Genomic DNA, 17,375 nt, shown 5'->3' on the forward strand with positions numbered 1-17,375 from the left:
CATATCTTCAGATCCTCAGCACTCACACACATTTTCAGGAAATCTTTGTCAAATATAACGTTTCTGTATTGATCCTTTTCTTGTTGATAGCTGATAGTTTTACCAACAGCTGCTCTGGCTGAAGATTAAAAACAGAATTCCCCTCCCTGCTGGTCATCTTCTCTGTTGTAGGACCCATCAGAGACCAAAGTCCACTGGACCTGAACCTGGACCTGAACCAGAACCTGAACCAGAACCTGGACCTGGACCCAGCTGTGTGTCCATGAGGAGTGATCGGTCTAAAGGTGCTCTGATTTACTTCAAAGATGGACGCCGTTCTTATGACCCAGAGTAAGTTCTTAAAACAGATGAAACAGATGAATAACTGTTCTGATTCTCAGTTATGAAACACATAATTGGTCGTGCATCATTCACAGTGTTGTTTTCATGATGATCAATCATGACAGAACTCAATATGTTTAACTAACTGCTCTGTAGGTGTTTGTATATGAATCATTAACTGTAAACAGTCTCTGGTGCAAACACAATGTGAGTTTATTCCTCCACAGACCAGGAGAGGTCAGAGTTTCAGAGGTTTGGAGACTACAAAGAGTTTCGGGACAACATGTTGTAGTTTGGGGATTAGTTTTTTGAAGACTATGGCACATATAATTGTATATATTTTGTGTTTATGAATACACAATTATATGTATACATATATATTTATAATCACTATATATATATATATGTATATATATTTATATATATATATAATCACTTATATACTTATACACTTATATATATATATTTATATATATATATATTTATATATATATATATATATATATATATATATATATATATATATTGTGATTAATATTTATATATATGGGTCAATGACATGACATGCATATTGTGTCCGAATCCATTATTTCCTTTAAATAATGTTTTATCAATTCATGACATACATAATTTAATTATATAAAACCTATTCAGTTTAAATATGTTTTCAGTTCATTCAATAATATATATTATGTTATGTGTCGGCACCTCAAACCCTGAACATGTCAGGCGGTGAAGCTGTCCCAGGAAATGATCAGACTATAAAAACTATAAAATAATGTATTTTCATCATAATACATTTAAAATAAACTACTATGGCATGATTTTGTTATTAAAACATTTAAAATAAAATAAATGTTTACAAACACCAATAGTTTTAAGCTGTTGAAATAATTAATAAACTTTTGTCCAGAAATGTTCATGTTCTCAAATGTCAGGTGACGCAATCGTAAAAATGGGACTTTTATTCTGAAGTGGAGTGCAGAGGAGTTAACAGGATGTTGCATCATCAAGAGACACCAACTGCCATCTGTGGCTGAGAGAAAAGATTTATAGATCTCTCTGAAATATTGATTTAAATATACTTTTAACTTCCAGGATGGTACACTTTTCATGTCAAGTCAAACAACAGATCTAAAACTAGAAACATTGTATTTTATCATAAAAGTCTTTATTGTATTTACAAAGTATATAATTGAAGTTGCTAGCAAGAACAAAAGCTAATGCTAGCTGCTACTATATGCCCGTTTAATTTGAAATTAGTTGCAAAACTCGGGCAACGCAACCAGATGTCAAATCGATCTCGTTCGTTAGAGCTGCACCTCGCCTGGAATCAGACGAGAGCAGCGGGAGGCGTTGACAATAAACTGCAATCAAGTCGGACAGTTTTAGGCTGACTTCAAAGTAGACACAGGAAGTCACAGAAAAAATGACTTCCTTTTAGATCCAATCTTTTGGCTACTTGTAGTTTACAGATCACGTAGATCCTAAATATAAGCGTCTCCCCGGCTCAGAGTCAAACTTCTACAAGATGTGACTCCAGTAGTTTTAGTTATTGTGTCTCATTGTAACGTCTAGTTGGTTTAATAAGAAAACAACAAGTCACAATAAAGAAGCTGTGTCTTCTTTACCATCAACTACAAGTTTTAATGAAAATAATATCAATTTTACTGTCCAAGAAAACCAGTGGAAGCAGACAAATTAATCTTGTATGTTCATAAATCCTTTTTGTTTGGTAATTCTCAGTGTTTCTATTAGTTCACAACAGAAGAGAGAAAAGTCTCCTGAACTCAGCTGTGTGTCCATGAAGAGTGATCGGTCTAAAGATGCTGTGATTACCTTCAAAGATGGACGCCGTTCTTATGACCTAGAGTAAGTTCTTAAAACAGTTCTTTAATATCATGAGCAATAAACAGTCTGTGGAGCAAACACAATGTGAGCTGATTGTTCATGACTCCTCCACAGAGAGGATCAGGAGAGCTCAGAGGTTCCCAGAGGTCCGTCTGCCCAGCAACATCAAACACACCTGGACTCCATATTTATGGTCTGTACATGTACAACTACTTTTACATCTATTCTGTTCACAACCATCTCCATGCTGCACTCTTTAGACCAGTGGGTTGTCAGTCTGTCCAACATGGATCTGATGTTTGCTTCCATGGTTTTAGTTTGTCATTCATATCATATTCTGTTCCAGCTGCTGGAGGAGAACATCCTCACTTTTGTGAAGGACGAGCTGAAGAAGATCCAGAAGGTTGTGAGCTCAGATTACCCAGAATGCTTAGCGAGTCAGAGAGAGGATGAGGAGGTGTTGGATGGTGAGGATGAAGAGCAGAGGAGGAGGAGCAGAGAAGCCTTTCAGAAGATCTCACTGCACTTCCTGAGGAGCATGAAGCAGGAGGAGCTGGCTGACTGTCTGCAGAGCAGTAAGAGGATTTCTCTAAAGATTTAACATGCTGGATAAATGGAACGTTTACTAATGTCTCAAGAGACCAGAATATATTCATAGACTCATTCTTTGAGGAAATGACATGTTGAAATCTATTCTTTGACTCATTGATGTTCTTTGTTGTGTGTTCATTCAGGACTTCTTGCTGCAGTTTGTCAGCGTGAACTCAAATGTAACCTGAAGAAGAAGTTCCAGTGTGTGTTTGAGGGGATCGCTAAAGCAGGAAACCCAACCCTTCTGAACCAGATCTACACAGAGCTCTACATCACAGAGGGAGGGACTGCAGAGATCAATGATGAACATGAGTTCAGACAGATTGAAACAGCATCCAGGAAACCACACAGACCAGAAACCACCATCAGACAAGAAGACCTCTTTAAAGCCTCACCTGGAGGAGAGGAACCAATCAGAACAGTGATGACAAAGGGAGTGGCTGGCATCGGGAAAACAGTCTTAACACAGAAGTTCACTCTGGACTGGGCTGAAGACAAAGCCAACCAGGACATCCAGTTCACGTTTCCATTCACGTTCAGAGAGCTGAATGTGCTGAAAGAGAAGAAGTTCAGCTTGGTGGAACTTGTTCATCACTTCTTCACTGAAACCAAAGAAGCAGGAATCTGCAGGTTTGAAGAGTTCCCGGTTGTGTTCATCTTTGACGGTCTGGATGAGTGTCGACTTCCTCTGGACTTCCACAACAATGAGGTCCTGACTGATGTCACAGAGTCCACCTCAGTGGATGTGCTGCTGACAAACCTCATCAGGGGGAAACTGCTTCCCTCTGCTCGCCTCTGGATAACCACACGACCTGCAGCAGCCAATCAGATCCCTCCTGACTGTGTTGTCTTGGTGACAGAGGTCAGAGGGTTCACTGACCCACAGAAGGAGGACTACTTCAGGAAGAGGTTCAGAAATAAGAAGCAGGCCAGCAGGATCATCCCCCACATCAAGACCTCACAAAGCCTCCACATCATGTGCCACATCCCAGTCTTCTGCTGGATCACTGCTACAGTTCTGGAGGACGTGTTGAAGACCACAAAGGGAGGACAGCTGCCCAAGACCCTGACTGAGATGTACATCCACTTCTTGGTGGTTCAGTCCAAAGTGAAGAAGGTCAAGTATGATGGAGGAGCTGAGACAGATCCACACTGGAGTCCAGAGAACAGGAAGATGACTAAGTCTCTGGGAAAACTGGCTTTTGATCAGCTGCAGAAAGGGAACCTGATCTTCTATGAATCCGACCTGACAAAGTGTGGCATCGATATCAGAGCAGCCACAGTGTACTCAGGAGTGTTCACACAGATCTTTAGAGAGGAGAGAGGACTGTACCAGGACAAGGTGTTCTGCTTCGTCCATCTGAGTGTTCAGGAGTTTCTGGCTGCTCTTCATGTCCATCTGACCTTCATCAACTCTGGTGTCAACCTGCTGGCAGAAAAACAACTAAAGTATAGGCCTAAACTATTGAAAGTGAAACCTAAACCAAGACATCTCTACCAGAGTGCTGTGGACAAGGCCTTACAGAGTCCTAATGGACACCTGGACTTGTTCCTCCGCTTCCTCCTGGGTCTTTCACTGGAGACCAATCAGACTCTCCTACGAGGTCTGCTGACACAGACAGGAAGTAGCTCACAGACCAATCAGAAAACAGTCCAGTACATCAAGAAGAAGATCAGTGAGGATGTGTCTCCAGAGAAAAGCATCAATCTGTTCCACTGTCTGAATGAACTGAATGATGGTTCTCTAGTGGAGGAGATCCAACAGTCCCTGAGTTCAGGACGTCTCTCCACAGATGAACTGTCTCCTGCTCAGTGGTCAGCTCTGGTCTTCATCTTACTGTCATCAGGAAAAGATCTGGAGGTGTTTGACCTGAAGAAATACTCTGCTTCAGAGGAGGCTCTTCTGAGGCTGCTGCCAGTGGTCAAAGCCTCCAACAAAGCTCTGTAAGTACAGAGAGAGTTAGATTCATAGATCATAACTTAAATACACTGCTATCTTTTACACTTATTGCTTACTTTTTCCTTCCTCCTTGTCTCTTCAGACTGAGTGACTGTAACCTCTCAGAGAGAAGCTGTGAAGCTCTGTCCTCAGTCCTCAGCTCCCAGTCCTCTAGTCTGAGAGAGCTGGACCTGAGTAACAACAACCTGCAGGATTCAGGAGTGAAGCTGCTGTCTGCTGGACTGGAGAGTCCTCACTGGAAACTGGAGACTCTCAGGTCAGGATTCATCAACAGGTTCAATCTCTTAAATCCTGATGTACATGCATGGATAAACTCGTATCCTCCTTCAGATTGTCTTAAGATGTGACGTGTGTTGTTTTGTGTGTTTGCAGGCTGTCAGGCTGTAACCTCACAGAGGAAGGATGTGCTTCTCTGGCCTCAGCTCTGAGCTCCAACCCCTCTCATCTGAGAGAGCTGGACCTGAGCTACAATCATCCAGGAGACTCAGGAGTGAAGCTGCTGTCTGATGGACTGGAGGATCCACACTGGAGACTGGAGACTCTCAGGTATGAAGAGGCTGCAGCCACAGACCATCAGTCTGATAGAGGAGGTAGAGCTGGAAACCTGTTCTCTGTCACACTGTCAGCCTGGTTAATACGACCCTGACACACCAAGCTGACCTCAAACTACCAGAGACTCATCTAACTGTTTGAATCCCACATCAGACGATCAATACAGACAGAAGTAGTCAGGGAACAGTAGTCAGGATGAAGCTGTTGTGTTTCTGGAGCGTTGTCTTGTTTCAACATCAGAAACTAGAACAGTGGTGTATCCTGACACGTTGACGGGCATCATGGTGGGTTGCAGCGGTGTATAAAGTACCCAAAAGCCATACTTGAGTCATTTTCCAGTAAGGTATCTTTACTTTTACTCAAGTGAAAGTCATCTATTAGAATACTACTTGAGTACAAGTCTTAAAGTATCTGATATTTACTGTACTTAAGCGTCAAAAGTATTTTTCAGATATTAAATGCACTTAAACCTCCTGTTACGTTTGTGTTTTAGGCACAGCAATGATGTTCCCGGGTCAATGTGACTTGAATCATCCAAAACTTATCAGAAACCAAACAATCCTAATAATTATAGTTTGTACCTCATCACCAACACCATTACTAACAATTCAATCAGTTTTTAGTGGAATTGAGTTATTCACCCCTCCATAGATCAGAGTTCAATTAGGCTAACTCACTCGTTTGAATGAAAAATACATGTTCAAACAATTCTTTTAGGTACATTGGAAAAACCTAGATATAAATTGCATTAGTCTACCATAACATGTATTTTGAAACTTTCTTGTTGTCATGGAGTGATGTAGATAAATAAAGATGAGACACCTCTGCTGTTCAGGGTCATATTGACCTGCTCACTCAAAATCAAGTTAAGTGAGTCATAATGATTTATATTGAAAGTAAACTTTATTTATGTTTATTTCTAGTGTTAAGAAATCTGAATTGACCTCAAGACGGTCTTCATCTTCAGACACGTCCTCCTCTATTTCACTGTGGTGATCAAGGATGTGCTCCAGGGCCTCATCCTTTTATTCCTGTTGCTCATGTTGCCCTACAGGAAGCTGCTGAGTTGTATGTATCTGCAGAGTAAAGTTGGTAGAACTCCTCAGCAACACTTTGTATGTTTCACCTCCCCTGATAAGCGTGGGCGGAGCTTTCCCGTCAAAATAGTATCTGTGTTTCTCACACAGGTAGGTAAATGGTCCCGTACAGCGCTTTTCTAGTCTTCCGACCACTCAAAGCGCTTTGACACTACATGACATCATTCACCCACTGATGATAGGAGCACCATCAGATTGTCAACCATTCATACACGGGAGCAATTTAGGATTAAGTGTCTTGCTCAAGGACACATCAACATGGGCTGGTGGAGCCGGGGATCGAACCACCGATCCTCTGATTGAAAGCCGACCCTGCTCACCACTGAGCCACAGTCGCCTCCACGACTAGGTAGTGAGAAAGAGAGTGTGCGTCTGAGATTCTGATGAAATAGGGTGTGTGTCACTCTGTCAGTCTATTATAAATCCTATAGTACCATATATACTAGAGACATGAAAGAAACCCTTACTTTAGTGTTCCTGGTCCAATGAGGTGTACTTAGGGGAAAGTGAGAAGATAAGCATTGTTTAGTCTGGAAGGTTTTTGTTCACTTGGGGGGATGGGCACATGAAGCAGGACAGAGATGGTTCCCATAACAAACGTGTGTGTGTGTGTGTGTGTGTGTGAGAGAGAGAGAGAGAGAGAGAGAGACTTTTGACTTTTACAAAACCTTCCTCCAAAAGTCGTTCCTATGACGACAAAAGAACTAAACCAAGAAGTAAACAATAAGGCTTCATATGAAACCATGAAGCCCGGCCTCCTCATGTCCGTCTGTCCCGCGCTGCTCAGCGTGTCGTCCAGCGCTGACGGTCTGCTCTGCTCTGCTCCAGAACCCCCTGGGACGTCCCACAGCAGGCAGGCGGCTCGGTACCGTGTAGGCCGGCCCTCCTCTCCTCTGCCGGTCTCTGCAGCGTCCTCCTCCTCCTCCTCCTCCTCCTCCTCCTCCTCCTCCTCCTCCTCCTCCCTCCGTCTCTTGGTCCTCCAGGTCCTCCGCCGGCTGGACTCCAGCTCTCCTCCTGGCCCCGCTCACTTCCTGGTCCCACAGATCCTCCTCATGACCTCACTCTCCTCTAGCAGCTCGTCGAGGATCCTCACTATGAGCTTCTTCACTCTGAAGCGCTCCAGCGTAGTGAAGCCTTCACTCCCTTGCTTGCGGAGGATATTCTTAGCAGATTCTCCCAACCCGTCCTTATCAGAGAAGTAGTCCTCTAGCTTTATCTTCCTCATTCCCTTCGTGTCTTTGAGAAACGTTCTAATCCGTTCCAGACCGTATTCCTTCATGCCCTCATCCTCGGAGCCAGAGGTGAGATGACTGTCAGAAAACTCACTGGACTCGCCCTCCTCTCTGTCTCCTCCGTCATCCCCGGGGTCCCCTGGTCCCTTCTTGGCCTGCGAGCTCCCAGCGCCGCCCACTCTTCCTCTTGAGCGGACGGGCTTTAAACCCTTCCTCCTCTTCCTCCAAGTCAGCCTCGTTTCCTTCCTCTACACTCACCACCTGCCTACTACTGGCCTTCACCTGTCCTCCAGCAGTCGCCTGCTTGTCCTGCCCATCACCCACCTCCTCCTGCTGGACCCCGTCCACTAGCAGGACCCCTGCTTATAGCCTCCACTTTGACTGCCGGGTCATCATCTCTGTAATATCAACCTGCAGGGGGGTTACAAATACATGATATTTGTTTTGTTTGTTTTTTATGTTGATTACACCAAGTAAGGAAAGCAGAAGCAGTTTCATACAGAAAAAGTATGGAAGTTCTGGATTAAAACCCAAGGCAGATTATCTTGAGATCACCAAAAAAGCTCTGAACCTGCTTCCACTTCAACATCCTGTCTTTGTGAAGCGGGTTTTAAGTTAAGGAGTAGACTGGACTAAAAGTTAAGGAGTAGACTGGACTAAAGGTTTAAGTTAAGGAGTAGACTGGACTAAAGGTTTAAGTTAAGGAGTAGACTGGACTAAAAGTTAAGGAGTAGACTGGACTAAAAGTTAAGGAGTAGACTGGACTAAAGGTTTAAGTTAAGGAGTAGACTGGACTAAAAGTTAAGGAGTAGACTGGACTAAAGGTTTAAGTTTAGGAGTAGACTGGACTAAAGGTTTAAGTTAAGGAGTAGACTGGACTAAAGGTTTAAGTTAAGGAGTAGACTGGACTAAAAGTTAAGGAGTAGACTGGACTAAAGGTTTAAGTTTAGGAGTAGACTGGACTAAAGGTTTAAGTTAAGGAGTAGACTGGACTAAAGGTTTAAGTTAAGGAGTAGACTGGACTAAAAGTTAAGGAGTAGACTGGACTAAAGGTTTAAGTTAAGGAGTAGACTGGACTAAAGGTTTAAGTTAAGGAGTAGACTGGACTAAACATTTTTTTAAACCTTACCTTAAAGATGTATGTTAAAGACCAGCCATTTATTAACTTTAAACAAGAGCAATCAGTGCTTTTGATGTTTTCCAGTTCAGTTGTTCTTCCTCAGTGAGAAAAGTCCAGTCTGTGTTGCTTGAACAAGAGCATGAAGTCTGGTTGAATGAGGTGGAGATGAAGGACAGCTGACAGGTATCAGAGAGAGGATCTGATCTGTTGACCTTCATCACTAGAATGTTTGTTCTCATGTAGGTAGATCCAAAGAGAACCAACATCTTCTGAGCATCTTTCCTCATGAGGAACGTTCTCCTCTTTGAGAGAAGAGTAAAGATCCAGAAGTGATCCTGACTTAAAGTGCTCTGCATAGTGGATCAGACGGCTTTGTGATATTAATGTTCAATCTGGACTTGGAGTCTGCAGCGAGGCTCCTGTGAGACTGACCGCCTGTGAGCGCTCTGTGAGGCGGAGCGGCTCGCGGCAGCACTCGCTGCTCGTTAGCACAGAAACTACAGAACAATACGCTTTCACTGCAGTCTCAAGTCCTCAAGTTGCAACAAGCCGTGGCTGAGGCTGCGTAAGCGAACATAAATAAATCGCCTTCAAAGTAAAAGCAGTGCCATTTGTATTGCATTCATGCCGTGCATCTTATTGATTTATTTTTCCTTTTTCATTGACCTCGCGCGGGCCGGACTGGGAGAGCCGTAAGATGCCCAGGTCTGAGAGGAATGCATAATATTGTGATTCTGCAGACCTGCTTGTGGAGTCTGTGTTCGCCGAGTCACTGTTCTGCCTGATAAACTCCATTTTTCAAATTAGTTTTTGCTCTCTGGACATAAGAGACCTGCTGTTTCTACCATACATTCTTTCAAAAACTCTCCTTCAGAGAAAGGCTTGCTGGCTTTTGCTCATTTGAATACTGGCAAAAAACTTGCCTTGGTGCTTGATTCTTGTGTAGCAGTTTGGCGGAGAAAAATATTTTGCTGACTTTAAATTGGCTGCCAACCTCTTAGCAGTAGCCGCCCGTTCTGTCGTTGACTGTTGGCTAGCATAGTTAGCATGCTTGGCGGAAAAGTGAAACTAATATTGTATTCTTTGAATACTGCAATGGTTTCTTGGCAAATAAGACATACTGCCTCTGATCGTACTTCGGTGAAAACATACTGAGCAGTCCACTCATTAAAGACTCTGCCCTCACTGTGGACTTGTCTCTTCTTGGGTCCACTCATTGTGACAGAAGGGATCACTGCAGGAGGCTGGCAGACAGAACCCTATATGTCACATGACATGAGCGCGCAGGGTGGAATGTGGTTAGTTATGTTAGTTATACTGAGGAAAAACACTCTGCATGCAGCTGTCAGTTCATTTTACAACTCTAAACCTGTTGGAGTACAAACCCTGTCTCCGGCGACAGAAAGTGATTCATATTACCGTAATGCTTCTAAAGTTAACGCTTTACGACATAATTAAAAAGGATTCTGACCGCTAAGAAGTGGAGCTTTTCAGTGTTTTGCGGTATATTACGGTAATATAAAATAAAAGTGTGGCCTTGTCTGTGGGATCAGTGGGGGAGGGGTGGGATGGACCAGCAGCACAGCAAGTGTTGTGTGTCGCTCTAGTCCAGCAGAACACGGCAGGCAGCGGTCCGCACGGCGCTACAGACTGCTGGAACGCCTCTCTGCTCCCGACTTGATTTTCCCAAAGCACGATGACCACAACAGACCAGCGTTGATGTTTCTTCATGCTTATTTACTGCACAGCCTCTTTTAGGCTTTTGGTGTGTTCTTCTGCAGCAGAGCCGTGTGCGCAGCAGAAGGCCTTACAGCGGTCTTTCTGCTGCAGAAGAACACACCAGAAGCCTCAAAGAGGCTGTGCAGTAAATAATCATGTTATAATAATTATAATACTCGGCGGGCCGGATTAAAATGGGCCGTAGTTTGCCCACCTCTGATTTAGCAGCTAAAGAGACAGATGTTTCCCTCAGGAGGTGGAGACCAAACACAGAGCTAAGAGAGAGAATAGTGGACTTCCATTCATCAGGCGACACAAACACAAAGAGTCCTGATGAGTCATCATGTTGATCTGCTGGAAGTAACAGAATATGAGCTGATGAATAATAAGTGGTCCATGTGAACATGAATAGCAAAGCTCTGTGATGAGAGTGATGTCATGTTCATGTGTTCATGCTGCTCTGACTCCTCCTCCTTTCAGGGTGGAGCCTGCTGGAGTCCGATGGGTCAGACCAGGTCTGAGGAAGTGTAAGTGTGCTTTGAGTTTGATTCATGAAAACATTCAACCATCTTCAGACTGTGACATCACTCATTCACATCTCTGATGTCATCAAAGTGTCACTAGATGAACAGATGATAGATTAATAACTGCAGCTGTATTGTGTCTTGTTCTCTCCATCAGATTCCTGTGAACTCAAACTCGACACAAACACAGTGAACAGGAAACTCAAACTGTCTGACAACAACAGGAAGGTGACACATGTGGAGGAGGATCAGTCATATCCTGATCATCCAGACAGGTTTGACTACTGGCTTCAGCTGCTGTGTAGAACTGGTCTGACTGGTCGCTGTTACTGGGAGGTCGAGTGGAGAGGAGGAGTTTATATATCAGTGAGTTACAGAGGAATCAGAAGGAGAGGAAACAGTGAAGACTGTTGGTTTGGAGAGAATGATCAGTCCTGGAGACTGGAGTGTTATGATGGTGGTTACTCTGTCTGTCACAATAAGACAGAAACATCCATCTCCACCTCCTCCTCTTCCTCCTCCTCCTCTTCCTCCTCCTCTGGTAGAGTTGCAGTGTATGTGGACTGTCCTGCTGGCTCTCTGTCCTTCTACAGAGTCTCCTCTGACACACTGATCCACCTCCACACCTTCAGCACCACATTCACTGAACCTCTTTATCCTGGGTTTGGGTTCAGGTTCAGGTTCTGGTCCTGGTCTGGTTCCTCAGTGTCTCTGTGTTCTCTGGAGGATTGAGAGTCTCCTCCTGGTAGAGAAACCTTCTCTCTGCTGTCCAGGTAGTTCAGCCTGTACAGGATCACACAGCTGATGTTAGTTAGCAGCAACCTGATCTCTCAGTGGTTGTAAACAGGTGCAGCAGGTGAGGGGTACCTGAGCTGGTCTGGACTCAGGGGGGTTGAGAGCTCTCTGGACTTGTGGTGTTGCAGATGGAGGTCTGAGAGCTGAGCGAGGTCCATGTAATGACCTGAAATGATCTGTTGTCTGAGAGAAGCTGTGGAACATGTTTTACTTTGTGTATAAAACTCAACTTTGTTGTCTTGAAACATTTGTTTGTGTGAAGAAAAACCTCCGAATGTCAAACGAGAGTCTTTCTGGATCAGATTCAGCTTCTGTGGAGAAATAATCACAACTTGTAAAGAGTTGTTTTGATTTGAACAAACTAAATTCATCATCTTTGATCGTCGAGGAACAAATGAACAAACTTTGATAAGTGACGTTGAGATCAAAATAAATCAAAGTTTTGGATGATTCTAGATCATAAACCACATAAACATCATGTCAAAGCTAAAATGTCCAAATCCATCACAACAGTGTATGCATGAAGGATTTGTTAAGTCCAGCTTCATTATTCACGTTGTATTGTTCACTTTGACTTCCATTCATCACTGACTGTGTGCTAGTTTGGGGAAACTCATAGAAACAAATCAAAAGAGACAAAAGAAGTTAGAACCAAACTACTGATCAAGAACCAACTCAATAAGTTAATATTGGTTTCTTACCCATTACTGAGCTCAGAGTCATTTGGAGTCTGTCATGATTTTACTTTTTATTCTTTGATTTTATTACTGATCATGTGTTCATTTAATGACGATAATGTTTCAGTCTGACGTCATCAGATCAAAGACTCAATAATCTGCATCTTTTCACTCAGAACTAAATAAATATTTAGTTTTCTGCTCAACTGTTTGTTCTTCTTTGTTTTTGAGTAAACTTTTAGTTTCCCTTCATTCTCCCTCCAGTGGTCAGAGTAAGTAACTGCAGCACTCATCAGAATCAGCTTTAACCCAGTTGTTCTACAGCTCATATAACTTGATATGATTACCAGACCATATTGTCCTTGATCTCTAAATAATCTGCAACTCCTTGCCTTTAAAAAATGTTTTACATTTTTTTTCATATATTTATTATTTATTTTTTGCATAAATATGATCAAAAGTCAAGAGTCTGATTACAAAAAATGACTCCTCGATTGCTCCCCGAGTTTTTTTAATCGTATTTTCGGTGCCTTCCCATCATGCCACAGAGTAATACTGCACCTATTTAGAAAGATTAAGACCTAAAGCATCCAAATCTGCAATAATAATCACAATAAACACAAGCAATTACATTTTTTCAAGCCTTTCCAGTCCAAAAAATCATGTTTTTCGGTTGAGAATGACCAACTTTGACCTGAATCTTGCTCACACCATGACCGTCAATCCTCCGTTGTTAGGGGTACTACATTAGTTAAATCGTGAAACATTATAATCGCTCAGTCATGTTGGGGAGCTTACGGAATTATGTAATTCTAAAAATGTAATGATCTTTTTAATTAAATGCAGTCCATCGTTTCTCTTCTCACAAAGGTTTACAGTACATTAGCCGTTTAAATGTATGTACGTTTGCACATACATGGAATTTGACTCTGGTTTCACTTTGCTCTTCGTACTTATACACACACACACAATATACAAACTCAAAGGGAACGAGAACGCACCCTTTTTTGATCATGTGCTTATATGATTAAACAAATCTAATGCCAACATCTCCATCTTGTGGACACAAGTGTGAATATTGTCTTGTCTTGTATTCGGGGGAAAGAAAAGACCAAAGACTATCTTGGTTGGAACATGTTTATTGTTGCAAAGAGGCTCATCTTACAGTAAGGTGCAGCAGCTTATGCCAATTTAAGCTTCTCCAGTGCAAGTGCAAAGTCAGCAAAACGCCAATCAAAGTGCTTAAGGATCAACAGCTGGTCTACTGGGAGTCCCTCAGGGGGGACAGACCGTTTGCTTTAAGTGCTTTTTCTAGCTTAGACACAAGGAATGACCGAAGTCTACAGATCTACTACTTGGAAGAACGTTGTTTTTTTAAACATCTCAGCACCACGTAGTTGAAACAAACACTGAAAGCAGGACAACACGCAGCAGTAAAGACTCCAGAGCCACGGCTCAGTACCTCTAAATGTTCAACGTCTCAACATCCACACAAACTAAATCAAACACATTTAAAACTATCAGTTTGGATATTACATGGTGACGTAATCTAAGCGCTGAAAATGGGAGTCGGGGTGGGGGCTCGAGATCTAAACGTGGTTTCTTTCCTCCGGATGCTCTTGCGGTGCATCGTGACGAGCAACCAGTCTTTGACGATGGAGCGGAAGCGGCCGATGGTGGGACGGAGTGGGATGACCGGCGTCCGGCCCCGGGAGGCCTTGGGGTCGGCGGAGCGGGCCGACATTCATTTGGTCCTCTGGGCCTTCTGGGCGGACTTGGTGACTTTGCCGGCGGTGGAGGACTTCTTCTCCACGGCCTTGATCACGCCGACGGCCACCGTCTGGCGCATGTCGCGCACCGCGAAGCGACCTGCGAGGTGGAGAGGAGGAAAGACGGTTCACCTGGGGCCACAACGCCGTTGATGAGGAGGACGGTGTGAAGGTAGATTTGTGTCTTTATTACGCAAACAAAAAAACATGTTTGAGAGCAAATTTGTGTGTAGAATTTCTGGCTAAGCTCTCAAAAAGAAACCTACGCTCTCAAAAAAAGAAACTATTCTCTCAAAAAGAAACCTACGCTCTCAAAAAAAGAAACTATTCTCTCAAAAAGAAACCTACGCTCTCAAAAAAAGAAACTATTCTCTCAAAAAGAAAACCCTACGCTCTCAAAAAACCTCAAAAGAAAACGTTGCTCTAAAAAAATAAACCTACGCTCTCAAAAAATAAAACTTCGCTCTCTAAACGAAAAGCTACGAGTAGAGTTTGGACGTAGGGGGCGGGGCATACGCTGCTGAATGAGGCAGGAGTTTCTATTGGTGGGTTCGACTGCTCTCTAAACATGTTTTTTGTTTGCGTAATAAAGACACAAATCCACCTTCATGAAGGTGAGCTCTACTCAAACTCACCAAGCGGCGGGTACTCGGAGAAGCTCTCCACGCACATGGGCTTGCCGGGGACCATGTCCACGATGGCGGCGTCTCCGGACTTGAGGGATTTAGGGTTGTCCTCCAGCTTCTTGCCGGAGCGCCGGTCGATCTTTTCCTTGAGCTCCGCGAACTTGCAGGCGATGTGGGCGGTGTGGCAGTCCAGCACCGGGGCGTAGCCGGCGCTGATCTGACCCGGGTGGTTGAGGATGATCACCTGCGAGGCAAAGAGGCAACAGGAGGTTACAGGTAGGGGCGGGTTGATTTTATCCAAGGATTTTATACCTGCGCGGTGAAGTTGGCGGCCTCCTGCGGCGGGTCGTTCTTGCTGTCTCCGGCCACGTTGCCGCGCCGGATGTCCTTGACCGACACGTTCTTGACGTTGAAGCCCACGTTGTCGCCGGGCACGGCCTCGGTCAGCGCCTCGTGGTGCATCTCCACGGACTTCACCTCCGTGGTCACGTTGACGGGGGCGAAGGTCACCACCATGCCGGGCTTCAGCACGCCGGTCTCCACGCGGCCCACCGGCACCGTGCCGATACCTGAGGGCGCAGGGAGCGGTCAGAGGGGGGAGGGGCCACCGTGTTTAAGCCCCGCCCCCCGTCACACTTCACTTCTCCCACCTCCTATCTTGTAGACGTCCTGCAGCGGCAGGCGCAGAGGCTTGTCAGTCGGGCGGCTCGGCGCCGTGATGGCGTCCAGCGCCTCCAGCAGCGTGGTGCCCGACGCGTTGCCCTCCTTCCTGTTGACCTTCCACCCCTTGAACCACGTCATCTGCAGACGGGGACAGAGCGCGTTATGCATGGCATGTGGTGTTATTATTTTCACGGTGGAAGAGAGAAATGAGATCTTAAGGTTACTGAAAAAAATCTCGGAATTTACAAAGTAAGTTTAAAAAAGTGGAATTCATAAGAAATAAAAAATTATTGTCGCCGTAATCCGTCTGTCGTCAGCAGTAGCTTACGGTTGGCTGATGTTAGATTTCTGATATTATAATTCACTTTTATTTGTACGGCACCTTTCAGAGGATGTTTAAGATTTATTAAACCTAAACTTTAGGCCTTATTTCATCTTGCTTTTGTTCAAACAGCTTCAATAACTAAATTAACATTTTGTTTAGTTTTTATGTTCCATCTTTTTAACCCTTTATGATTCAGTCCATCCAGCAGGGTTCTTACACTCATGGAAAACCTGGAAAAGTTATGAAATTTTAAAATGGTTATTTCCAGGCCTGGAAAAGTCCTTGAAAAAAAAGTTTAGTAAAAGTCATGTAAGTGTGTTATATTCATGTGTTCATGTCGTTCATTTACGCTGAGTTTGAAATAATGAATATGCTTTTAAAAGAAAAACTCAAAATATAAGCAGGCATACATACAGGCATCTATATAAATGTTTATTCTTTTAATAAAACTATTGTCTCATTCATTTGAGTCATTTAAGGTTTACTGTATGCTTTGTGTTCTCATTGTTAGTTTAAATACTACATTTATCTATTGATCTATCTATTGATTGATTTATTATTGATCGTCCACGAGGACGAGAAGAAGGCCTACGTGTTCGACTTCATCAGGAACATGCTGCCGCTCGACAAAGTGCTCATCTTCGTCGGCAAGAAGCTTATGTGAGTCTCAGTCGGTCTCTTGACGAGAACTAAAGGGGAGTGGCTTGTGCACACCAGCGTTTAACCGTGTGTGTGTGTGTGTGTGTGTGTGTGTCTTTATCCTGCAGTCACATGGTAGAAGGTCACCGCCAGTCATCAGTGCTTAATGTCGATGCTTTCACGTGCCAGGCGCTCGGGTGCTTCCGTTACCTTGGTGACCAGAGAGAACTGGAGGATGGCCCCGGAGCTCATCTCCATCCTGGAGCGAGCGGGACAGGTGAGCGTTACTTTTATTTATTTATTATGACGACGACACACTTCATGTTGACATGCAATGTGTGTGAGAATAGGACAGTGGTGTGTTTTAGGTTCTTGGTGTTTCTCTGACCAATAGGATGTTCTGTATTTATGAATAAACCACAGGAGGCTGTCGTGGGGTTTCACTTCTTACAAAGGTTTTGTCATCAAATTAAAAGATTGTCATAAGATTTAAGGTCGTCATCAAATTAAAAGATTTTGTCATAAAATGTTAAGATTGTCATAAAATGTTAAGATTTTGTCATAACATTTTAAGGTTTCGTCATAAAACTTTAAGGTTTTGTCATTTTTTTTTAAGGACATTTTGTTTACGCCATATTTTCAACCTGAAAGCTGATAATTGGTTTAATTGATTAGGAAGCAGGTTTTACTGCAACGTTTTGACATCAAAGTGCTTGTTGTCTCTGCAGGAGGTCCCAGAGGAGCTGGTGATGATGGCCGAGAGATACGAGAAGCACAAGAGGGAGAAGGACTTGTCTAATCCAAGAGGAGGAGGAGGAGGAGGAAGAGGAGGAGGAGGATGGGGGAGTGGAGGAGGAGGGAGGAGAGAAGGAGGAGGAAGAGGAAGAGATCGAAGCCAGAACTGGGGCTTCTGA

General features: G+C 43.7%; 3 protein-coding genes across 3 annotated transcripts; 2 read left to right on the forward strand and 1 right to left on the reverse strand.

Moving 5' to 3' along the window:
- Positions 1-247: 247 nt before the first annotated feature.
- LOC306746943 (protein NLRC3-like) lies at positions 248-12,645 on the forward strand. The gene is given in 10 exon segments (XM_079229931.1): positions 248-330; positions 2,080-2,193; positions 2,287-2,365; positions 2,519-2,747; positions 2,907-4,707; positions 4,806-4,979; positions 5,096-5,269; positions 10,924-10,970; positions 11,125-11,696; positions 11,700-12,645. Coding segments are annotated over 10 exon segments (3,303 nt in total). The 5' UTR covers positions 248-262; the 3' UTR covers positions 11,745-12,645.
- A 926-nt stretch (positions 12,646-13,571) lies between these two features.
- On the reverse strand, positions 13,572-15,741 carry LOC306746952 (elongation factor 1-alpha 1-like). Its single transcript, XM_079229941.1, has 4 exons — positions 15,485-15,741; positions 15,147-15,403; positions 14,844-15,078; positions 13,572-14,308 (listed from the first exon to the last, which is right to left on the reverse strand). Exons 1-4 carry the CDS (start codon positions 15,663-15,665, stop codon positions 14,184-14,186), a joined length of 798 nt encoding a protein of 265 aa, XP_079086067.1. The 5' UTR covers positions 15,666-15,741; the 3' UTR covers positions 13,572-14,183.
- A 268-nt stretch (positions 15,742-16,009) lies between these two features.
- Positions 16,010-17,375, forward strand: LOC306746496 (uncharacterized protein; the record flags this gene model as incomplete). The annotated part of the gene is made up of 4 exons (XM_079229418.1): positions 16,010-16,060; positions 16,334-16,482; positions 16,615-16,738; positions 17,190-17,375. 4 exons carry the CDS (start codon positions 16,010-16,012, stop codon positions 17,373-17,375), a joined length of 510 nt encoding a protein of 169 aa, XP_079085544.1.

The sequence above is a fragment of the Taurulus bubalis genome, assembly GCF_910589615.1.
Source record: "Taurulus bubalis genome assembly, chromosome: 14".
Classification (NCBI taxonomy): Eukaryota; Metazoa; Chordata; class Actinopteri; order Perciformes; family Cottidae; genus Taurulus; species Taurulus bubalis.